General features: G+C 45.1%; 1 protein-coding gene across 2 annotated transcripts in view; it reads right to left on the reverse strand.

The window, feature by feature from the left end:
• The window catches only part of LOC144828906 (uncharacterized), a 181,173-nt gene that overhangs the window by 31,530 nt on the left and 124,362 nt on the right, over positions 1-25,281 (reverse strand). For both annotated transcript variants that reach the window (XR_013610556.1, XM_078687514.1), the window contains exons 4-5: positions 18,673-18,817; positions 3,702-3,850 (exon numbers count right to left, since the gene is read on the reverse strand). Coding sequence is in view for 1 of the 2 variants with exons in the window: in XM_078687514.1 (XP_078543640.1) it covers positions 3,702-3,850; positions 18,673-18,817 (294 nt within the window). In the remaining variant the exon portion in view is untranslated. The remainder of the gene's footprint in view (positions 1-3,701; positions 3,851-18,672; positions 18,818-25,281) is intronic.

The raw sequence follows: 25,281 nt of genomic DNA on the forward strand, positions 1-25,281 counted from the left end.
ACGATAGGGAGGCATTGATTAAGTTAGAGATTATAGGCAGAATGGAGGATGTGACAGACCTCAAGGATTGTGCGGGGGCTGGGTCGTCAGGGGATCCAGATTTCACCTGGAGCATTATGGATTCAAGCAGCGTGGGTTCTAATGGTGTAAAGGCCTCCAGGGCAACCGGAAGGGGTGAAACTGTATCCAGTAGACCCGTTTGAGTAGAAGGGACGAGAGGGAAGGATGCATAAATTGTGGCTATTTTACTATGAAAGTATTCTGCCTGTTCGTTGCAACGGGTTTGGGCAGTAAGAGGGTCTGGTAGTTTATCCGGAATTTTTAGAAGAGATTTAGCTATTCGATAAATTTCTTTTGGTTGTGATGCCGCCGCATTTATTTTGTTGTCGTAGTAGATAGATTGAGCAGTTTTTATGTTGGTTTTATAAAGTTTTATAGCCAATCGATAAGCATCTTTGTTTGATGATGAATAATCGAGGCGCCATTTCCTTTCCAGTTTCCTGCATTCTTTTTTCATATCATGGAGATCTTGAGTATACCAGGGTGCATTTCTTGGTTTGTGTTTCAATTTAAGATTTGTAATTGGGAGAATACAGTCCAGAGAATAACAGATCCATTTATTAAAGTTATCATTACTGACTGTAGGGTCAGCGTTACATACTGGAGTGGAGGTTTCTAGAATGGTGGCCCATTGTGTGTGATTGAGCCTTGACCATTTACGGTCTCTATAGGATATCAGGGGGGAAGCAGAGTGTAAAATTTGTGGAGACCATGTGAATGGGATCAGAAAATGGTCGGACCAGGGGAGAGGGATGGGGGAATTAACTTTGAGCTGTGTACAATTACTAAATATGGGGTCTAGAAGATGTCCCTTAGAGTGAGTGGGTTCTTCAACATGCTGGGAGAGTCCTAATGCTTCTAGGCAGTTTAGTAGTTCCGTGGCAGCAGGGTCCGAAGGATCGTCCAGATGAACGTTTAAATCCCCCAGCAGAGTGTAATTTGGGAGGCTGCAGACTCCATTAGCTATGGAAGAGGGGAGACTGTTAATAAAATTACCTGAGCTGCCAGGTGGTCGGTATATAAGAGTCCCTGAAAAGGAGCATGTAGGGGACAAATCTAGTGAGAAGGATAGGTTTTCGCAACTAGGCAGATAGTTGGGATTACTACGGCATTTATAGCGATCTTTATGTATAATCGCAATACCTCCACCTTTCCCAATCGGGCGGTCCACTCGATGTATCTGGTACCCTGTGGGGAGTGTTTGTATGATATCGGGGTCCGAGTCTGAGTGGAGCCAAGTTTCCGTAAGGAACAGCGCATCTGGTTCCCTCTCAGATAGAAGTAGACAGATCTCCGTGGAGTGCTTAGGAAGGGACCTGCAATTTGCCAGGAGCATATGGTACTTAGGTGCAGAGATGAGGGAGGGGGGTCGGAAGGCACAGTGCTGACATGAGAAGTGTTTTATTGTGGGGTTCCATGAATTAAGAAAAAGAGGGGCGACTTGGGCTCGTAGTTGACGTAGTGAGGTGGAGTTATAGACATGGGTAGGATTTTGGCCAAGGGTTGGAGCCCCTGGTCCCGGCCCGTCGCGGACGGGCGCAGACGGGCTTGCCTTTGGCGCGCCCGCTGCGCGGTCGGAAGATGGTGACCATTTATGACCTGTAAAGAGGGAGGGGCGAGAGGCAGCCAACAGCTAGAGCGCTGCTGTAAGAGAAAGGGGCCTCACTGTTTTCAAATGCTCCTGCGCTGGAGGGCTGGGAATATTTTGGTAATAGAAAGGGGCCTGGCTATTTTCCAGGTGCTCAGCTTGTAGGACATTGTCACCTAGGCACTGTGTCCTTCCGAAGAACAATATTCTCCCACCTACATTCCTTGTGTTTCATGAAAGGGCACAGCCGCAAATGCGGGCCATGCCCGTGAAGGTGGGCCACGCCCGCGAATGTGGGCCACGCCCCGCAAATGTGGGCGACTTTTTCATCAGTGCCTGGGCCAAATTGTGATCCCAATCCGACCCTGCCGGAAGTAGCTGAGTTAGAGACTGTGGCCAGCGTGGCTAGGACCACAGGGTCAAATGCATCAGGTGGAGGCTGGGAGAAGCGATTCCTATGAACCGACGATATCTTCAAGTACCCAGGGAAAGGCAAGAAGGACGATGCAGCCGTGAACCTGCAAAAGAGTTGCGGCTTCCGGCACGTGACCAATGAGGGGCACTCTCTTTTGCATGGTGGTTGAAAACACGGACGCACTTGGTAGCAGCATAATAATCTCTTGGCATGCACTGCAGCCAGGTCCAAGAGATCTTTCGGGACCGTTTTATTTTCTATGTTTTGACTGACGTAATTAGACTTACCCTTTTGGGCACAAAGTTGTTTAAAATCCTCGTCCGTGAGGGGAACTACTATGAGCATCACAGGCCTTAGGTATGTTGGTCAATGCTGAACGGAGCAGGTGTGAAAAACCCCTTTCCCCACCATTGATACTGAGTCAGGTTATGAGACGTATCAGAGCTGCCTTTAAGAGGGGAAGTTAGAGCAGTGACAAACACTTTGTGGTGACATTGGTGAAGGTTTTGTACTGTGTCTGTCAGATACCCAAAGCCTCAACTTCTTTTTCCCAGAGGGTGCCATTCAACCATTAAGAGAGGACCAAGGAGAAGACCTCAAGAAATCTCTGTCTACAGAGGAAGGCTCAGACGAAGGATTGGGCAAATGCAGCTTGCCGACTTTCATTTGTCAAGCATTTATTAATAAACAACCTAAAAATCAACAGTTTGGTGTGGGTCGTGCCTTGGCGTCCTGGAAAGGCTACAATACAGATTAAGTTACCACTAATTCGTATAATGCTTGGTGGAATTTGCTTTGTCATCACCACAGACTTGATCGTGCTTATGCTACAACTGTACCCTTATTAATCAAACGAGACTTGTTATGGTTACCTTTAACTGATTACCATTCCAGATCTGTTTCCTGATTACTTTTATAGTCCTCCTCTCTTTCATATTGTAATTTTGGTAACTTTTTGTATTGATTTTATACTCTAGGTTGCCCTTTTTCCTCTCTTTTTCCCTTTTTTCCTTTTCTTTTCTTTCCTCTCTTTTCTTTTTCCTTCTTTCCACCTATGACAAAATACCCACAAAAGCTCTGTTTATTGGTATATTTCTTTTCCCCTTTTTGGGGTTTGCAGTTCTATTGTTTATATTTATCAGATGCCCTATTTTTTCTTTTGTATCACTTCTTCTGTAATGATGTTTTACGTTGCATATTTCTTTTAAATAAAGCTTTCTAAACTTTAAAAAAAAAGTTACCACTAATACACACATGTGATGGTACTTACACTGCTTGAAAGAATTATTTACTTCCCCTTCCAAGTACATCTACTATTAATGCACACTTTGCTTTCAGGCTTGATGAGAGGATCTCAAACGTTTTCCATGTTGAATGTGTAGATAAACAATCTTTGCCTGGTGCAGTGTCCATACAATGCGGTCCTCTTATTTTAGGATAGCCACACTTTTCGAAAAAATCATTCCCGGAGCAATGAAGTTTACATGATTTCTTACAATGGACAAGTTAAGCTACTGAAAATTATTTGTATACGATGTAAATCAATAAACTGTTCTGGTACAAGTGCTGCCGCACTCTCAGTTTTTCAAAATGTGTTCAGTGGCAAAGCATTGTTTTACAAAAGAAAAAACACCATACCATGTCAGGAACCCAAAGAGCACGGAGCACAGCACTATTATGCTTGCAATAAAGTCATCCACTTTGCCTTCATATTTTAGCACTAGGCCGAAGTTAATGAGGCTGGCGATGAAGGTCCACGTTGCATAAGTTGCCAGTCCATTATGCACCTGAGGAGAAAAATATGCATGTGATTATCAGATTTCAGCCAGTTTACAAAACTTCAACGGAACAGGTGTTATTCTATCCAGGGGCCTTTTATCGATAGCCAACAGAGGAATACCTTTAGTTGTGAATTCACCTATATGCCAGCTTAGTGGAAGTGCCATCCCTCACCTTCTGACCAACGGGGTTCACCTACGGTCCCACTCAAATCCTCTCAGCAGCCTCATATATGATGTTTGGGCGTTAGGGGACCTGAAACGGATAGAAACTCGAGGAAGCAAACATGGCTTTTAACAGCCATGTATTTTCATTCTTGCTTCAGCCTTCATACCCCAGACACTAAATCTACCCAGGGAAGTGCCAGGGACACTAAAGGGCAAACCAGGCGTGGGTGTTGCTGCCCCTGGCAACCTCTGTATTGATATCCATACAATATCACCCACAGTGCCTCAGAATCAGAAAGCAGCCACAAACAAGACTAAATATTCAGGTTAAATGTGCATTGGTCATGGAGACAGTCGCGTAGAAGTAGAAGAACTTGGCTGAATTTGGAAAACATAACCCCACTCCCAGCTACCCTCTCCCACACGGACTAGTAAGTGGGATCATAATTTCATCCCTGCGAGTGTCAGTCAATCAACTGTTTCACAAGACACTAAATTTCAAATGTTTCTTTCTGCTCTTGTTGTCATGAAGATTTTCTAATATTATCACCTTTTCCACCTGTCAGACATAGGCACATTACATTTAGAGTATGCTTAGGAAGTGGTGACAGTACACTGGTAGGTGAAAGTGAGTCTTTATTCAGCTCTTCACTGGCTCCTTCTGAAGTTAAGGCTCATCACACAAAGCTACATTCTAATATATCAATGGAAATGGAAACAAGGGACAGGTTGGAGTGTACAAATGTATGATAGGAAGCCCCAAAGGGAAGGACAAAGAAAATAAGCAGGGAGAATAGATATGCAATAACAAGAAAGCTAAATATATGAAATATTAATTAGTGAATGGTCAAAGTTAGAACAGCTTGATAGTGTGTCAAGTGGGCCGAGATGCCTGAACGACTAGAGACACCATTGAAGGTCTCACTGACACCACAACCTCAGTTGCTCTAAATGATCCCAACATGATCGCATCAGTTCTGTCATGGATTTTCCAAAGAGGGTCATTAAAGCGCCTCTGAGGGAGAATTGAGCACCAACAAAAGCAGTGTTACTTTTAAGGGGATAAATAATTCTTTTGAGGAGTACCTTCATCAATGTCCTTCATCATCTCAGAAATAAACTCTCCCGGAAAGCTCTTGGACAGTGGAGCTCTTTGAATCCAAAAAAGGACTAGATTAGCCAACATTTGGTTACAAAGGCTCGAAAGAAGCTCATTCAGACCCCGGTGAATGGCCCGCCTGCCAAATCAGAGCGGCTCATGGCCTTCGACCCCTGGAGGAGGGCTGCCTGACACATTTAGAGATCACTGCCAGACTAGCTGAGCTTTGCAGAGCTGGAGCCATGTTTCATGGGCCCATTCAGCAAATGTTTTTCTTCAATGGAACTAACAATGAGAGCCCTGTGCCGTAAGCTTTCTCCATGCAACTGGGGGCCATTGCATGATATTCAATACCCAGTACCACCATGTTATGGGTGGCGGTACTTGCCTAGAAACTCCAATGATAGCCACCCCACCTTAATTTGAACTGCATGACCACCGCTGTAGCCTGATAGGCCTGTGGCAGATGGGCCATCAGGTCAGTGGTTTCAGACAGCAGAGCCAGGTGATGCTCTGCTGTTGGAAACCCCGTACTTCCTTGGACTCTGAGCTGTGCTGGTGAACTGTGAGTTTGGCGGGTCAAAAGTACCATTGATTAAGAACGGTGCTCCGGCAAACTCTATATGACCCACAAAAGATAGACAAAGTTATTCTCTGCTTGAGACTCAGTTTCCAGATAGCAGTGATTTTCAAGAATGGAAAACTCACTAAGTCAAGCATCAACAATTGGTTATCTCAACGTGCAGGCCTGGGGAAAGCAAAGCAGGATTGGTGGGCTCCCTGTCCACACATTTACCTCCGTCCACCATTTTTTTGCACAGGATTTATCCCCTTAAGTGGATTGGTATGCCCAGATGGGGTCCCTTGCTCGCTGTGCCACTGGATTGAAGCTAGCCTTACGGATGAGAGGTGATACCTTGAAACTGGTCACAGGATGCTTGTTTCCAGTCCAGGAAGATCCTTGCTTGGGAGTTCGGGCTGGACTGTTCCCATGAAGCGGAGGGTCAAGACTGATTGCATATGGCTGGATCTGAACTGGGGTGGATAAGTGAGCTAAAGTACAATGGATTTAACCCAGATCTGTGACTAGGGGTGAATGTTTGATTTGTTCAGCATTCCGTCCATCATTTGTTTATACAGCAGATTTCACCCGGAAAGCACCAATCTCTGGATTCTATTCCCCATTTTCCGGGCAAAATTCTGAATAACTATCATTTATCATACTCAATGGATTCAGATATTTGCGGTGTCGAATTTTATTGGGTATGATAAATGTTGCACCGCATACCATGGTGCAATTACGGCCACAGAGCGAATCTTTGAAAGATGCCATGATTTAGAGAAGAGCGCAATTATACTTTTAATTAAATCATAATTCGGAATAAAGTTTGGTCAAGTAGTTTACTTTTGTAGTTTCGAAGAGTGGTAACGTTTTTGACAATGGAGAAACAACAGCTGAGAGAAAAAATCACAAAAAACGTTTTTGGACATATTTTCCCACAAGCTTTATTAATGACAGAAAATTCTCTTGTTAAAATTAGATCTATTTCTATTAGGAGGTTTCAACTAAAAAAAAACTATCTTTCTGGGACTTTCTCCCTCACAATTTTATTTTTCGAATCTTCACAACTTTTTCTGACCTTCATGACCCTTACGAAGCTTTCGAAATCACTTTATGAACTTTTTGGAAGAAAGTGTCTCTGCAACTTCACACAACCCTCTCATGAATTTATTATCAAGGGTAAGCTCTCTATTGACAAACGATTCACATATTAGCCTTGCCATAGTGTTTCCTTTCACAAAAGGTCGCCTTTGAGCATCTCACAGCATTTGCCTTGCAATTGTGGGTGACAACTAAGTGGAAGGCTTTGTTAGGATGAAATACACCTGCAGGTCTTTGTGACTCGGTGTTCTAATGCCATTGAATATTTTTGGACAACTGAGCATCCTAAGTACATCAATAATAATGTGGGTGACTAGCGTCACCTCATCCCAGACTATTTATGGACCGGCAATGGCTACAGCGTAATCAATAATTGGGAAAGGCTTTTTAATGGTGGACTGCTAATGTAAGGCTGCTCAGGATCCACGAAGAGCGATAGAGCCTGTGCATACACAATGTCTTGAACCTGTCCCCGGAACAACTGTCTCAGCAGATGGTGGATGGAAACCTACTTGCCCTTTGAAGTATTTGCTGCTCCCCTGCAAAGGTGAAAAGGTTATATCCCTCATTTCCTGCTTGAGATGAACATTTTTGTAATGGGTGGTCATTCTTCTAGAGATATTTTGCATAACTATCAGAAACTAAATCAGACTCAGGATGGACAGCCAAACTGAAGGGCCTGCGCGGAAGCTAATGTGAAGCCCATGACTGCCCAGAATTGAAGGAGACCCTCCACACTGAAAATTGAAGGTCACCTGACTGGCAAGGTCTGGCCATCAGGGAATCATAAGTACTGAGTGCAGCACCCAGTAGAGGCTTTAATTGTTCCACTCAACATCCAAGGATGTACACTAGTGTAGTAGAGAAGGAAATGGAAGATAAAGGATTAGAGCCTCCATGATTATAACTATCCCTCTTCATAATGAAGAGAATTGTCAACTCTGTAGTATCTTTATTCTGTGCCTGTTGTGAGTGTCTCCATTCCTGTGTGTGTTCTGCCACCATAGAATCTTGTTAGTGACCTATGGATACTGACATATAGGCCCCTCAACGTGACCATCATTTTAAGGGACATCAGGGGTAGACTGGTACCCTTGCTACCACTTCTCCCAATCAGAGGTTCTATGGTTATTGGACTTTGGGACTCCAGTTGACTGTGCCTCAGCACCAGGCAAATAGGTGATGGAAAACATGCATCTTCTGGAAGCTGTATTAATATTATTTTGTTTGCCAATTAAAGAGGTGGGCACTTTGCTCTTTAGGTAATGTTACCAACTTTGGACTTCATAGCCAACCATTCTGTGGCACTGTGAGGTCTGTCAGGTTTGCTCCCTCTTATCGCAACCTTTTTTATGGGTTAGTATTACAATGACGGCGGGCGGAGTTTCAAACCATCCGGTTAATCCAACTGGCTTCCGACGGGCTCAAGGAGCCCGTCAGCCAGTCGGAACTGCTACATTATCCCTTACGGACTGCATTTCCAGCGTCGGAATTATGACATCGGTTTCTGACAGGCTTTACATGTCGGGCTGTCCAACATGGAAAGCCTGTCGAAAGCGACTTTGGGGCACTCCTGCAGGGCCACCTCCCCTGTGCGGCCTACGTTGTTGGCCTGTGGGGCAGCTATGGTGTTCCCCATTAAACAGATTTACAGTAACTCGCATTTCTCTATGGGAGCTTGGCTGTGGCCGGTTTCTGACAGCCACACAAGCTCCCATAGGGAAATGGGACTATGCGACCATACCATGTGCAATCCCTTCATAATTGCGGTTTAGGACCGCCAACCCGAGGTCGGTCATTTCTGAAACTGAACATGTTGGGCAGAGGCAATTCCGACCGACATCATAGTCTGGCCCTTAGAAACAAACATGCTTCCTTTATTGTCTTTCTGTTTTTTCATCTCTCGCAGTTGCCTTCTTGTGTTTTTTAGCACAGTTCTGTCTTGCTTTACTATTCTTCTCAGGTAACTTCTGAACGTAGTGTGCATTATTTTTTCTTCGAGTTTTTATTTGGTGGGTTTCTTTATAATGGGCTCAATTCATGCATGCTAGGAGTAAGGCAGATGGCCTTAGGTGATGGTTTGTGGAACCTTCGTAATGCAACATATTGCGCCCATTACTATTTTTTCTGTACACATTGGGGTCTGTGGACAAAGGCATTTTGGAGTATGTCGAAATGTTTTGCTGTAGTACTCTTTTAGGTACTACTACATGCATTTGTGATTTGTCCTGGAAACTTCCACCTCCTTATTAATAAAACTGCAAAGAGGGAACGGTCTATTCTATTTGCACTAATTGTACATCATTATTACTTGAATATTCCAATTGTTGATTATTTGGGGCTAATTCAAGAAGGCATGTGCCAGTATGTAAAAGAGTTCTAAAGGAGTACAATTTGCATTCTCTAACATGCTTTTACGAGTGGCCCCTGTGACTTCAGTTAAGTTAATTTATATGCTGATCTGCAGATCCCAAAAATGTATTTCTCTGATGTCAATGTTGTGAGTAAGCCTTAGTCTTTCATGCTATTAGCCTTGCTCTTTAATATTAATCATAAATAACTCTACTGTTTTTAACATAAAAATCAGTGAATCTTAAATAATCAATGAGATTTATGTTCCATTTACAAAGGATTACTTGTGTTTCTTTACAGATATTCGCAATTTCCAATTTTGGCAAAAAGGCAGTTGTATTCTTGATATATGACCGTGCTCTTCATTCAAACATTTTCAAAGTGTTCTACATTATTTCTTACTGTTTGGTGCATTGAATCCGATTCCGAAAATCCGTAATTGCTCCTTATGTAGATTCGTTTGAACTTTAGGTAACACATAGACTTTCAGACTGAGGGTGTCCTGACTAATGTATCTTCACGTTTCCTCTGTTATCCATTCATTCTTGAGCGCCTTTATGAGCATTTCATTCAAAGTTGCATAGATTTCCAGGAAATGTTCTTTGCTCAATTCCAAATAAAAGCTTTTGGGCCACATGTCTGACTGTTTTTAGCAGCTGCAACCAGAGATTCAGGCCATTTCCCATTGCTAAAAAGTGTTGTAGCATGTATCAACCCTATTTTGCGAATCAGTAAACTGCTACCGACTCGCAAAACAGGGTTTGTGAGACGCTATTAGGAAGGGGCGTGCCAAGGGCGTCTCTTTCTAATAGGAAGTTGCAGAAGGATGTATGATTGTTTTGCAACCAGAATGCGGTCGCAAACCAATCACTGTTTACCGCCTACTTCAAGTAGGTGGTAAGCCAGTTGCATATGGGAAGGAGTTCCCAGTGGAACCCTCCCCCTTTGGTATTGGCAGCAAAAGCATTTTTTGAGAGCAGGCAGTGGTCTTGACTACTCTTAAACAAGCATTTACAATGCAATGGTTTTGCCTTTGTTAAAGTTAGAGCTATTGGCATTGCTCTTGACATTTTTATTTATGTTTTTTTTAACATAAATAAATGGCATTGTCATTTACAATGCCACTAGCTTTATCTCTAGCAAATGACACACACAAACACACACAGAGCCCCCCCACACACACACCCACACAGAGCCCCCCACACACACAGCCACACAAAGCCCCCCACACACACAGCCACACAAAGCTCCCACACACACAGCCCTCCACACACCCACACAGAGCCTTCCACACACCCCCACACAGCACAAGCAGGCAACAGGGGCACACGGAGGCACAAGCAGGCAACAGGGGCACACGGAGGCACAAGCAGGCAACAGGGGCACACGGAGGCACAAGCAGGCAACAGGGGCACACGGAGGCACAAGCAGGCAACAGGGGCACACGGAGGCACAAGCAGGCAACGGGGCACACGGAGGCACAAGCAGGCAACAGGGGCACACGGAGGCACAAGCAGGCAACAGGGGCACGAAAACTGAGGCACAAGCAGGCAACATTGGCACGAAAACTGAGGCACAAGCAGGCAACGGGGCACGAAAACTGAGGCACAAGCAGGCAACAGGGGCACACGGAGGCACAAGCAGGCAACAGGGGCACACGGAGGCACAAGCAGGCAACAGGGGCACACGGAGGCACAAGCAGGCAACAGGGTCACGAAAACAAGCACAAGCAGGAAAAAGGGTCACAAGCAGGAATTGTAATTTAGACCGGGCTGAAGTGGAGAACGGTCAGTAGGGAAGTAGTGCGGCTGGTGCAGTGGTGTGCTGCAAACTTGAGCTGCAGTGAACTGTGAACTTTCATAACTGGAAGGTCCTAACCAAGTATTTGGGGGGAGTAGGATTCCTTTTCATTAACAAGTGTTCTATGCATTAGTTTGAGGGCAACCACTCTGAATTCCTGATTCAATAATGAACCTACAAAAAAAAGAAACTGCTTAGAAGGCAGGCACTGCATCCCGACCAGGATTTCTAAGCAGATCACAGCACAGCTTCTACTAATGCAACCTGACTCTGCTTTACAATACAAGCCAGCACAACACTCCTTCATTGACTCCAGCAATGGATCTACTATGAGCTCTGTCAGCCTGACCCATCTGAATCCTAGTTCTCATTTCAAAATTAGGATCCAAGACAGCTTTGTGCCAATGCATCATTATAATCACTTGGCCCAGTGAAAGAAATGATATTTTCCAAAAGTGCCGTAAACACAGACAATGCACGCAACCACATAAACACAAATCAGTCTACATTTTAAGACAATTGCTACTCTGGAAGTGGGAACTAGTACAGGGATCCTAAGCAGAGCTCAATCAGTGCACACGTGATACCTCTACTGTTTATGATCACAACTGAGGCAGATGAAAGCTCAAAGTTTCTACTTGATTCACATAACACCAAGAGCACACACAATAAGGTCTACACAAAAGAAGATGGCTGGCAAGTGTATGCTGTATCTTTGGCTCCTAGGATTTGCACCTAGTGGCCCTCAGATGACAATCTTCGCTTGTATGTCAACAGATTATTCACTCACTAAACCAAAGAAAGCACCATCAACTAAAAGCCATGTATAACATTTTACTGCAGCGACAGGTTAAAGCTCTGCAGTTAGTACATTCCCACCAACCTTACTGAGTGCCGAAACAACAGTGGAAATCTCGCTCAGATCCACAGTGAACATAACTAACGGGCCCGCACTATTTAGTGACCCTTGTCCCCAGAATTGTTCATCCTATGCTCCTGGCTCAAACACACTACTCCACAGGATACCAGTCTTTCGATGCAATGATACAATATCAATTTCAAGGCTTTCACTTAGCCTACTTACCCTGAAGCTGGTGTATCACGGATGCAGCATTGGCAAGAACAAAACCTTCACAGCAGAACTTACCTTCATTTGGAATAAAGATGGATAATGTCCCTAAACAGAGGGGAAATATATTTCGCAACTATTCTGCAAGTGGTTTTACATTCAGGGTCAGAGCATGACAGGAATGAGTGAAAATTGAAAGAGGCATTCAAATCACATTCCATTTACTCAATTTGCTCACAAGTCTCTTTTCTAGACGCATCCCTCAGCATCTTTCTCCCTTTGGCACTATGCTGGAACTGATCTCCCAGTGAGAGATTAAATGCCACTCGGATTACATGCATCAGTCTTTTGCCTCTGTGTCTGTCATTATGCCTACGTGTCTTTGACTAAGCCACCAAGCGCTCTCTCAATGCGCCTTTATTATGACTTGCATCATGCCTCGGTTTCCTTGTGCTAACACACGCATAGATCTCACAATGCACCTACACGCAGTACACACTTGTATCCGAGCAGCAGTGAGTCATCCACTCAGCCATGACAAAGCACTTCTACCCTAACCTGCTACATGAGCGTATTTCAGTACTGAGTCATATCAGCCTCCCTCAATACACTTAGATTCCGATTTGCAGAGTAAATTTATCTTGAAGTTCAGAGGTAGAGTTTACAAAATGCACACCAGTCCGAGTACTTGCACTAACCAGCACTCCTACAACGCACATCTAATCTGCACCGTATAAAGCTCTACCACTACGGGAGGGGGGAGAGCGGGAGGGGGGACGGCGGGAGGAGGGACACGGAGGACCTGAAAACTCACCGGACTGCTCCCAGGAGGCGGCGGGGGCGCTTGCGGTGTCCTTCCTCTGCCGGGGCCTGGGCTCTCTTCTCGGGTGCCGCGGGCGGGGCTCTCCTGCACCGGGGCCTCGCTGGCAGCCGCACTCCTTTCTCCCGGGCACTTTTCCCCTGGCATAGAAAGAGCGGCGGCGGGACTTCCGGCTTGCTTGCGGCCCGGCCGGACCAGATTCGGGGGCGTTCCCGGCTTTCGGCTGACGTCGCGTGACGTCGGCAAAAGCCAAAGAATCTCGGGAACGCCCCCGAATCTGGTCCGGCATTGACGGACAGGCCCCTCGTCCAATGGCTAGGCTCCATTTATGGAGCCTCTGGGATTTTGAGTGTGAACTGCAAAGGCACCCAAGAGCAGGGCAGTGAGCGTGGAAGACTCATTAACAAAGTTCTAACTAGGAACTATGGGAAGCCACATTCTGCCCTCTCAAGGGCAGAGGATTTTAATCCCAACCCTCAAATGTTTACCCTTAAAGTCGGTCCAGAGCACAAAGATTTAAAACTCACAAAAAACTGCCCTCTACTCATTCTGGGAAAACCAGAAAACGACTAATTGTTGGAAATGAGAGGATTTGCAACTGAAATCTTACAGACAGCAGAGGAATGGGGTGGTTTTATCCGGTTTAATCGTGTTGTGCAGTTAACTGGTCACAATGCAGCTCTCCCATTTTTGCGCGAGCCCCTGAAAGAGGCGCTCTGAAAAAGTGACTCCCAAAGGTAAGTTGTAATATATGTCGGTCCTGTATCCATGAGTTAGCTTAAACTAGGAAGATACAACTTTGCTCCTGAGAAAGCAGGCAAGAACTATCACCAAAGGGTGGCGTGGAGCGATGACCGGGCAGTGTACAATGTGGTACGTCACGTTACCACCTGGGCGAGACACCTACCACAGTGCAAGGAAAGCGACCCAAACCTACTGTGACAAACGTAGGGTGCAACCATCAGCACAACGGACCGCGCCAACGCCACCTGCGCAGGCGTGCAGATGAGCATTAACAGGCGCCAAGAGAATGCTGCCCATGTGCGAGCCGCCAATCAAACGCGCTGCTCGACACGTGACCCAATCCTTACCTCCCGTTTGTACTCATTAACACCAACATCAATGGTACTTACTACCTGCAGTAAGTACCTCCGCAATATTCCTAGCAGCAAAAAAATCAACTACTGAGACGTAACCGGTGCTTACCCCACCCAGTGACACCACAGTGAGAGGGCCGCACACTTTTTTTCACACCACGCGCCGAGGGAAGAGTTCACATTTAAATTCACAGTTGCCATGGGAACAATATTGTGAACATTATTTATGTGCTGTTGAGCAATCACTTGCTTTTAATGAGCGGCACACGAGAGAAAAAAAAGGCTCACTGAACATTCAATCGGTTGCCCTTTTCTTAAATGAAAACCTCCTCTACCTTTGGCACTCAAGTCTGCAGGACTTAATATCAATGTAACGTGTTTGGGGTGTGAATGGTTGAATGAAAAAAAAAATCTTAAAACACAGGATAAAAGGCATAGCAGGTAACAGGGAATGGGAATATACACACACACACACGAACTTCCGAAAAGCGGGCTGCACGTTCCCAGGTGCAGCCGGCCACACGTCGCTTCAGGGCAGTAAACGTTCCGAGCCCCTCCGGTGATAAGCTTATCGCACAGGCGGCATCTTTCAAGCCCAATGGCTTCAGACACTTCCGGCTGGCTGAGGCACGCAACCTTGAGTGGGTATGAAGGCAGGGCTGGCTCCCCGCCACCGTTACGCACCCCAAAGAGGGCCAGGCGGATATTCTTCCGGCGTACACCTGATATAGACGCCTTTTAGACACACTAATTACTATACACGGAACCTGTATGTGAATTTACAGCAACTTAATCCAGGCTGATAATCAGGTAATTGACTGGGGAAGGGGAAACATGAGAAACGCTGCGACACTCAGATCTCGGCAGCTAACTAGCTATCCTGCCAAACTGATAACTTGGACCACTGGCTCCAAGTAAGAACGGGTTCTAAAGGATCAAAGTGCAGAATAAGGGTTTTGTGGACATAGGAGACAATATGTCCTGCACAAAGAGCGGGTCAAAGTCTTTCGCAGTTTTGCTACTTAAATGGCATTCATTTGTGGCTTTAGCTTTAACACCAATGACAGATTCGGAGACCCACTGGACATCAGCGGAAGTGACGCTGTAGGACTTACTTAATTGCCCAAAGAGGCATATGATGCCAGTAGAATGACTGATCTGATCATAGAATTCTCACCAGTGTCAGTCAATACTTTAAGTCCCCCAAAACAATAAAATAAACATACCGCACTTCATCGTTGCGTGCACCGCTTTAGGAATACGCAGGCGGTCTAGTAAGTTTATTTATACAAAATATGGTTACATATAATGCCAATTAATTCATGAACGAGAACTAATGGAATACGACCAAGACATAAGTGCTGTACAGAGAACCACGTGACATCAGCTCACGCCGCCTGTCCTCACGGGAGGAGAGGTGAAGTAGAACCACATTCCGCATTTATTGTAGAGTTTAGCTCACACAGTTGGGTCTTAAAGCAACCAGCAAACCAAGATGCCAGATAGGCGACCCCAACCTGCCACTCCCGCCCACCCTCTCCCCCTCCATTATTTTGATGACAACAAACGTGACAGGCTGCACCGGGGCCTCGCTGGCAGCCGCACTCCTTTCTCCCGGGCACTTTTCCCCTGGCATAGAAAGAGCGGCGGCGGGACTTCCGGCTTGCTTGCGGCCCGGCCGGACCAGATTCGGGGGCGTTCCCGGCTTTCGGCTGATGTCGCGTGACGTCGGCAAAAGCCAAAGAATCTTGGGAACGCCCCCGAATCTGGTCCGGCATTGATGGACAGGCCCCTCATCCAATGGCTAGGCTCCATTTATGGAGCCAGCCAATGAATGACGAGGGCCGAGCCAAACCACACTACAGTTCTCATCAGGTTTTCGCCTGCGCGAAAAAGATGCGCAGAGCGCATCTTTTCGCCAGGCAAAACCTAAAAATGAAACTGAAACGTTTCATTTTTGTTTTTGAAATGAATTCCGTTTACCTTTAAGGAAAATGTGCTCCATTTAAAAAAAAAAAGTTGCTTTATTTAAAAAGCAAAACACAGACATGGTGCTCTGCTGTCCCCAGAAGGCCACCATCCCTCTGTTATTGCCCATTCCCAATGGGTTGCAAAGTGCTACTTGCCTCATGAATATTGTCTCAAGTAGTTTGGGTGTGTAAGTTCGCACAAACCAAATTCCCATTTGTAAAAAACTCTCTTTTCCAGTCATTTTGGAAATATTTGTGAAGAGCCTCTTCTCTGGCTCGGCAGTGTTTTTGTTTGCCCCTGCAACGTGCCTCTTACATACAATGTGCTTATTAAATGGTCCTATCTGTCTATCGGAATTTTTACCCCTACCTTCATCAGATGAATATATTTCAATGATTAGGTTTTCTTTAGATGGTTTTCTTGGAAATTTGAAGTTTCATTTTCTGCCCTTGTTTATACTTCGCCATATTTGTAGTCAATGGTATATCTTTTGTATTTAAACAGGTTTTTATTTTGCATTTCTTTAGTATATCCGCAGCCGGTTTATTAACTTCCCTTGACAAGTCGTACAATGCTGATTCATCCATTTTTTAATGTCATTTATATTTAATGTCTTCGTTATGTGATGGCCCTTGAAAGGTCATCCACAGTTTGGAAAATCATATCTAGCAAATACTTTTTTTCAAAATGTTGTACAATTTCTAAAGATTGTTTTTGTTTTCTTTGCATAGTTTAGGTTTCAAAGCTATTGCAATCCTCTGCGCTTTGTGATATTAAATTTGGCCTTAATTTGGGGGAATTTGGCATAGGGTAGTGCAGCAAGGCACCTTGCTGACCTGCCCTGTGCCTAGTGAAAGGGTAGGAATGCACCGTATTTGTACAATAGCATGCATTCCTTTCTCCCTCTCACCGTTTCAGCAGACAAGCCCCAACCTAGGCACCATTGCACCATAGTGCAAGGATGCCTCCGTTGCATACAGAATTGATTTTGTGCAGGAAGGGGCACCGTCATGAACAAAGACAATCCTAGGAGGTGTTTTCCTCTTTCTTTGTGTGCTGCAGAATGCAGCACCCATTAAAGAGGAAAAACAAGGAGAAATAAACACATTTCTCCTCGTTACGCCTCACCTCAGGAGGCATATGGATTTGGCACTTCCCTAGGTTTACAAGATTTTATGAATCTGGGGCAGCATCAAAATCCATGGGTGTTGGGTGGTAAACCCACTTAAAAGCCCATGGTACGCCTCCCAGGTTCAGAATAAGGCGACGCAACAATTTGCGCTGCGTTGTCTTACTCATGATTTATGAGGCCACTCAAAGTCACGGAGGGTGGATTTGTGTGGTTTCATATATTGGACTGAAAGCCATGTGTCACGCATGAGCTACTTTACATGGTGCAAAAGTGATGCAGGGCTCTCATAAATAAGCCACTTAATGTACTGCTGTGAAGTCTTGGGTCAATCGCTCTTCTACATTAACATTCAAGATGTCTCACAATTAATGTAGGATAACAACAAATGAGATTTGTGATTATTTTAATATACACAAATTGGACCCAAAAATAGTGTGAGGGGTTACTGCCTAAGGGAGTTGCTACAGTGCGTAACGTAGCATTAAATGGATCAATGACTAGTGAGAATGCCACCATCTGTACAAAGGGCCAAAATGGTGTGACACTAGCCCGTAGAGATTTGAACAAAACTGCATTCAGACTAAATCTGCTTAACTACTGTGAACTTTATTCCTTTGTATACTGGCAATAAAGCACCACATTTTTATACTCCATTGGTTCATGATGTTCTTCTATGATGCAAAGTGTCATGTATGTTCAATATCAGGGCAGGAAACCCTATACAATCTTCAGGGGCGTAACACAGGCCCCTGCAGCCCACGCGGTGCGGGGGGGCCCCAAGCTCCAAGGGGCCCCCTCGGCACTGCACTCTGGCCAGAGAGCTCATGATTGAGCCCGGAGGGGGCCCCCTCTACGTACCGTGCAGGGAGACCCCCTCAGCTTTCGTTACGCCAACGACATTCTCCCACAAAGCTACTTATATTGACCCCTATTCATATTCACTTCACAATCAGTGGTGTACCTAGGCATTGTGCCTCCCGTGGTGGTCCCTGCATTTGCTTCCCAGCAGCCACATGTAAGAGCTGGGGGTGGTGCTGGCGATTCCCACGACAGCGCCACATGTAAGAGCGGGGGATCTTGGGGATCCTGCAACAGCCACCGCCACAAAAAAATTGTGCCGCCGAGGGTGGACCGCACCCCCCTTGCTACGACACTATTCACATCCTACATCACCCTCTACTTGACAGATCAATCACCCGCCGCAGTGAAGCCAGAGAAGAGGAACTCCTGTTCACTTACTTGCTTTCCCTTCAGCGCCAAACTCTTACTACATAAGTTTTGGCCGGTAGACACCAACATGCTTAGTGCTATTAGCTACAAAAACAGGGCTGGCTGATTGGCATGAAGGGGCAAAGCAAATTCATCACTGGGCTAACTTGGTAAATAGTGCTGTGTACTACTTCAATGTTGATCTGTACATCGCTTTCCATAACTCGAATCACTGCACCTTTTATACATCAACAAGCACTGAGACATGATGCAAGGACACCACTATTTTTAGAGGGGAAGGAAGTGATAAAGAAGAAAGTTTGGACCGTCACTTCCGTATCCACACGCACTCTCCTTCGTACACCAGGGCAACTCCTCAGATGTCAAAACATAATAAACGTACTCGTGCTCCACTGTTTGATCAACTTTTTAAAACGCATACTAGACTCACCATAATCCTGGTGCACCATAGATCTACAGGAGAGTTCACGCTCAACCAGGCGCCATGTTTGTAACAGTTAATGTAGGATATGGCCATCATTGCGAAACAAGTGATTGGAATTAGAGCTATAAAAACCAGTGCTGGTATAAGGAATCTGTAAAGGGCAGAAATAAAGAGATAATCACGTTTATGAATTTCAGAATATAATTCTAAATATGCTATGTTTGCCAAAGTTGGAGATACATGTTCAGACATTTGTGACAGCGTTTTATCTGCTGCAAGAGCATCTATTGACTGAAGTATGAGTTGAGGTTACAAGTGGTTTTCTTACGTTTTGTGAAAAAAATAAACCCACCTCCCCTGGGATGGTCCATCATCAACACAGCATACATAATATATAGGTATCACAATGGTCTACCTTGCCACCAATAACCCAAAGAAAATTTGACACCCAACAGTGTGTGAACATTTGTGGATTATTTCTAATAATATGTTTAGTTTGGAAGATCATGGTGATGAGACTGCAAAGGTGGGCTACTTCCATTAAATGTGTAAGAATTATCTATCTATTTCAGATGAAGGGTCAGCAAACCATTATGGCAAGAGCAATAAGCTTGATTAAGAAACTATTTTTACCACTCCTTCCTCTTCCTTCTTACTAATTAGGTTACAGAAAGAAGAAGACCACAAAAAAGTCTGCCAATGTACTGACCCTATTTTGCGAGTCGCTAACCTATTAGCGACTCGCAAAATATGGTTACCGACTCGCTATTAGGAAGGGGCGTGCCAAGGGCGCCCTTGCTAATAGCAACGGCAAATGGCATGAACCATTGTTTTGCAACCACTTTTGCGGTCGCAAAACACTCACAGTTTACCACCCTCTTAAAACGGGTGGTAAACCATTCGCAAACGGGATGGGGTCCCCACAGGTGTGAAAATCTTTTTGAAGAGTACTGCCTGTCCTTAAAAAATGAAACTGAAAAGTTTCATTTTTTTTTAATAGGATTGCATTTTTTTTTAAAACTGCTTATTAAAAAAGCAATCCCTGTGAATGTGAGCCATTCCCAATGGGGTCGCAAATTGCAACAGCCTCATGAATATTAATGAGGCATGCAATTAGCGACCCCATTGGGAATCGCGAACAGTGTCTGAGACACTGTTGTACATTCATTTTGACGCAATTTGCAACTCGCAGAAATGAATGGTGATACATCTGGCCCTTGGTTTTGACCTTATGCACAAAGAAAGACCACAGCAGTATATCACTAACAGAACTCAAACTATAACAAGGGACAATATTACTGGGGTATATGCAGATCTCTTCAAAAAGGAAGATTTGAGCCACAGCTAAACTGTTAACAAAGGAAGAGTTCCCACCCTTCGTTTATGCTGCAAGCATGCTTGGTATGACCACATCTTCAACTGGACACTCCTCATCCATAGCTAAAAAGTCCTTTTTCTTGCCCGTTGGTGTGATATGGCGCCACCTACTGGGCGATTTGTAAACTTTGGCTTTACTTTTCTGTGTGAAGTGCCAGCTCCAATACCTTTCTTGCTGCATAACGTTTATTAGCAGAGTATCCAAAATCCTGAACTGTTCAATCAGGAGAATGATGAATGAGGTATCCTTCACGACATTGGTGCCCAATTATTCCTCGATAATTAATAATGTCCATTAAGAGGAGTGATAGTGTGCTTTAAAGGAAATTTAGAAGTGAAGGTATTCACTCTTTGAAGAACCTGATAGGTAGCCCTCAAGCTTCCAGGAAAGGCTGAGCAGACAGAAAGCGTGGCACTTTCGGAGACACTATTACATGGTATCCTCAGGAAGAAATCAGCCCTTCCAGTTTAATGAGGGCACTCCCGGAAGCTTTGTAGGTAGACGGTATTATCTTCTCGTAACTTAAATTCACTTCCCTGTATACTGTCAAGGTGTGCTTAATGTGGTTACCCGCGATCTGAAATAAACTATTAGAAATGAGTCCTGGAGTATGATTAGTTCACCTGGGAAGGCAACTGTAGCACATGGTCAACTTTTATGTAGGATAGCTCCAGATGTTTGCCCTAAATCTGTTTGCTGACTGTACAACATTTTACACATTCTCCTTGTTAAAAAGGGATAAAGGGCCTGTGCTCCTCTTTTCAACATGATGAAATTGGTGTACCCCTAAGTGGCATATTTAACTTAGTTATAGGTCCTTAGTATATGGTACAAAGTGTACCCAGGGCTTGTAAGTTAAATATCACTACTGAGCTGCAGCACCAATTGTGCCACCCATCAGAATCACAGTTCAAAATATGGCTTAAGGCAGAGGTCTTCAAACTTTTGGATGCCGAGACCCCCCTGTCAACATTTTGATGCGTAAGGACCCCCTCCTGACAAAAACTTCTAAACCTGTAGGTAGGGCTACTAGAATTATGAGGCAGGTGAGGACCAAATTACACAACAAGCTTGACTAAAATGTGTGGGAAGAAAATGTAAGTGATGTTATGTGATGCCGCGTATTTTGGGATAGCATTGCTTCAATATTTTTACATTTTTTACACACGTTAACACTGAGGAAAGATTTCACCCCATCAGTACCCGTTTATAACCAAAATATAGCAATTAACATCAGAAAGATTTCTAGTCAACCTTTGAGAAGGGCCTTCCACTCCGCAGGAATACGTGCTGCCAAATTAGAAGCTCCCCTGGCCCTGGCCAGGAAAAGCAGGGGTCCCTTAAAAACCTGGCGGTTTTGTGCAGAGTTAAGCAGTTTACCCATGCAGCTTTACTCTCACCCTTCCTTTCCATCCCCCTCTCCTCTCCTTACCCCGGATCCCTCTCTCACTTTGCAGGCCATTTTCTTTCACCCCTTTTTACAACTCTCCCCATTCAACCTCTCACTTCACCTTTAATCACCTCTTGCCATTCTCTCTTTTCACTGCCCTCATCTCTTACAGTCTCTCGCATTTATCTCATGGCCTCTCTGGTCCCGTCACCTCCTGTGCCCCTCAGCACTTTTCATTCACCTCGTCTCTCCATTCAATTTTTGTCTATTTGTATCTTACACCTCTACAGTCCCCCCATTCAACTTTCACATCTCCCCTTTGTTCTAACAGAAGCCCTCACCTTTGGCTCACACTCACTTCTCGTGTGTCCACACTTCTCTTCGGCAATTCACATTTCTCCTCAACCCGGACTTCTTCAATCAAATTCTCTCACTCCCTTGCTGTCCTCTCTCATCCTCTAATCTCTCCTCACCAAGCATATGGGTCGGACCCATATGGTCCTCTCGGCCTGTGCCACTCTGCTTATTATTCCCTAATTCAAGAAGGTATGAGTTGTCTGTCTCGCTGTTTTCGTGCAGGCCACGCAGTTATGGAACTTGCACCCTCCTTTGCTTCACTCCACTAAGAATCTATTATCCTTTAGGAAGATATAAAAACCTTGCTCTCTGCTCTGTAGGTTACCCCATTTGGCTGGTTCTCCTTCTCCTGTGTGTTTCTCATTTGCCTACAGGCAGTAGATGGTTATTAGCTCCAGGACATCTTTTGGTAACAGTAGCGCACTACAAATGTAAATAATATTAATAGCCAGAAGCTGGGGAGTCACTAGACCAGAAATTCGGAGAGGACTAACACGCCCAGCCAGGGCTGGTCCTAACACTGGTTGCACACGGTGCAGCAGTCTTTTTTGGTGCCCCACCCCCGTTTCCTCCTCCTTCATGAATTCCTTCACTGCCACTCGCCAACAATGCACCTCATCTCTCTATAGCACCTTTCTGACAAACATTTCATTTTTTTATAGCACTACTCATAGTTTACTCACACTCAGTTCTGTGATCTGCATGGTACACGTTCTTTGTAGCAGGCACATTAACCCTCGGCACAGTGTGTGGGTGACAAGAGTGCCCATGTGAGTGCACAGTGAGCGATGCAACAGTGCAAGAGTAGGGTAAGAGGAGTGACTGCAGGGTGAGTGAGGTGGCGTATGAATTTATGAATTTGGGTGCGAATGCAAATTCAGAATGGGACAAATTAATGTATGATTACTGATGTGCTTGTTTGAGTGAGTTGCATATTGAGCAGTGAGGGGGACAGGTGAGTGAAGTGTCACATGAGTGCAGGATGAGTAGTGTACTCATGTGCCTGCAGGGTGAGGTATAGGGTGAACAGCGCAAGTGCATTGTGAGTACAGAGTGATCACTGTGAGTGCACGGTGAGTGGGTGAATGGTGTGAGTGCATGGTGATCAGTGTGAGTGCAGGGTGAGCGTGAAAGTGAAGGGCGAGAATGAGGAGCGAGTTGTCTGAATGCAGGGTGCATTCCCAGACACTTGAAGTAACTCAGCAAGTTATTGATGGAGGCGTAGGGTTTAAGATCTAAGTTAAACTATTGCGGCAATAATCGGGGATTTATGGTGGAGAAAATAAATAATGTGCTGATCCTGCAACAAGCTTACAGTCCTATGGTTAGCGTTGCCAGCAGATTATTTTGATTGCCCAGTCAGTACAAAAATAAGCAGTCACCTAAAAGTGTATTTTCAGCACTTATCTGTGCATACTTCGAACAGCAAATATAAATAGAAAACACTTTTAATTGTGTTCTAGGGCTGCCTCAATGATCCATGTCTGACAAAGAGAAAAAAGGCAGAAAAGTCACATAAAGAATAACTTTTGTAATTATAAGTCTATTTAGTGTCTAGAGGAGGTTTTTCCAGACTCTTTAAACAAAACAGGCAGGCATTTTTCTTTTGGCAACCCTACTTTATATTCCTTTTCATTAAATGAATTCACACAGTACAACAGTAATTGTGAATTACAAATGTAAGGATCAGGCAGAGTGGGGGTTCGGGGGGCACTGGAACCAGGAAAAAACTAAGCCTCTTTAACCAGTTTACAAAGCCATGTAAATATGCAAATGGTCTTTAAAGACCTGTGAAAAACTCGGGCTGCTGGAGATGACTCCAGACACTGCCCAGCCGAGCCCCCAGCAGCTCGAGTTTCACTGCAGCAGCAGCCGGGCTGAGACACACGATGAGGGAGAAGGGGGGCTGAAGCCCTTGGGCCTGGGCAGAAGTGTGAAAGTGAAGGTGCGACCCCCTTTGCATCGCTCCATGGCCCCCCTAGGGGTCGTGCCCCACAGTATGAAGACCCTTGGCTTAAGGTCTAGCATGGCGGCCTGACTAAAGCAGCTTTTAAATTCTACTTTGAGCAGTCAAAATAAACTCTTAGGCAGGACTAAACTTTCCTTTTAAATATGAAAAAGGTCACCCCTAAGTAGGCCCTTGCAGGGTGGATGGTGTTTAAAAGTAGGACAAGTAGAAATTTAATGTTAAACATGTCCTTACTGTGAGAAGTTGGCCTGGTATATGATGCTCACTAGTTATAGTGATCACCTTGTACCATGCCAAGCAACCCTTATGGTGCAGGTTGTAAAGTCAACCTTATAGACAAGCTATCCTAGGGGTAGCATGGACTAAGCAGTCTTAGGCTAAACTCTGTAAAGGCATGTGAAGCAAGCTGTTTTACCATATACAATCCCTTGAATACCAAATGAAAGGACACCACACAGATATATATTGAAAATATATATGGATTTATTTCTACAAATAACCCTGATACTCTTTATGAGCACAGAAGCAAATGTGTTAAAACAAAACACAGTTTAAATACACAAAAGTTGCACAATTATGGATGAGCCCTAGGGGCCACCTAAACCATATACTAAAATAGTGGTATAAGAACCACTATGGGGAAAGTGAAGAGGCCTAGGGCCTGGGGAATCGCTGGAGCTGTTCGGGACTAGCAGTGAAGAAGTCGGGAAAGGCCCGCGGGACTCGGGTGCAGTGCAGAAAGTGCACGCAATACCAATGCAATGTCAATGGTGCGTAAAAGTTACAAAGTTAGTTATTAAGGAACCTTCCGAGTGACCTAGGAGGATGAAACTTTAGACCCAGACACTAGAGGTATGTACCAGTGTGGGAACACCGGCGTTGCTGAGTTACCTCACCCACAGGAAGCGGGTGCACAGGGTCGAAGTAGTGTCGGGTTTCGTCACGCAGGTCGATGGTGCTTGGAGCTGAAGATGCTGCAGGCGGCTCGATGTGAAGAGTTCCGGTGGATCCAAGGGTGGATCTGAAGAGGTGAAGACCTGAAAGCAGAGGGGACAATGTTCAAAGTCACTAGCCAGTGACTACCGTGGAACCAGGAAGGAACCAGGCGATGTCGGGTGCAAACAGGTGATGTCGTGAAGATTGTCTCTGCAGCCACGTGGACACGAAGAGGTCAAGGACGTCCAGGAGTCGGTCACGAGCTGTCCCACGTAGGTTCTCGCTGATGGCGGTGTCGGCAACTTGATTGGAGCAAACAGGCCTTGGCTAAAGCAAGCCACGCAGGAAGTGATTCAAACTTCTCACTCGGACCAGCAAGGTCAGAGAGGCTGCTCCTTTTCAGGGGAGCAAGGGCCAGTCTGGAGCAATCAGACCAGTGGTGTAGTTCTTCGGTTTCGTCGCCAAGATGGCCGCTAGCCACGTGGCAAGTGGCCGGGATGGCGCGTCGAGTGGCACGGTGCAAAAGGGCCCCACGCAGATCGTGGAGATGCTGGGGGGCTGATCTTCAGTGCAAGAGCTGCTCGA

This window comes from Lissotriton helveticus, chromosome 4_1, assembly GCF_964261635.1.
Source record: "Lissotriton helveticus chromosome 4_1, aLisHel1.1, whole genome shotgun sequence".
Taxonomy (NCBI): domain Eukaryota; kingdom Metazoa; phylum Chordata; class Amphibia; order Caudata; family Salamandridae; genus Lissotriton; species Lissotriton helveticus.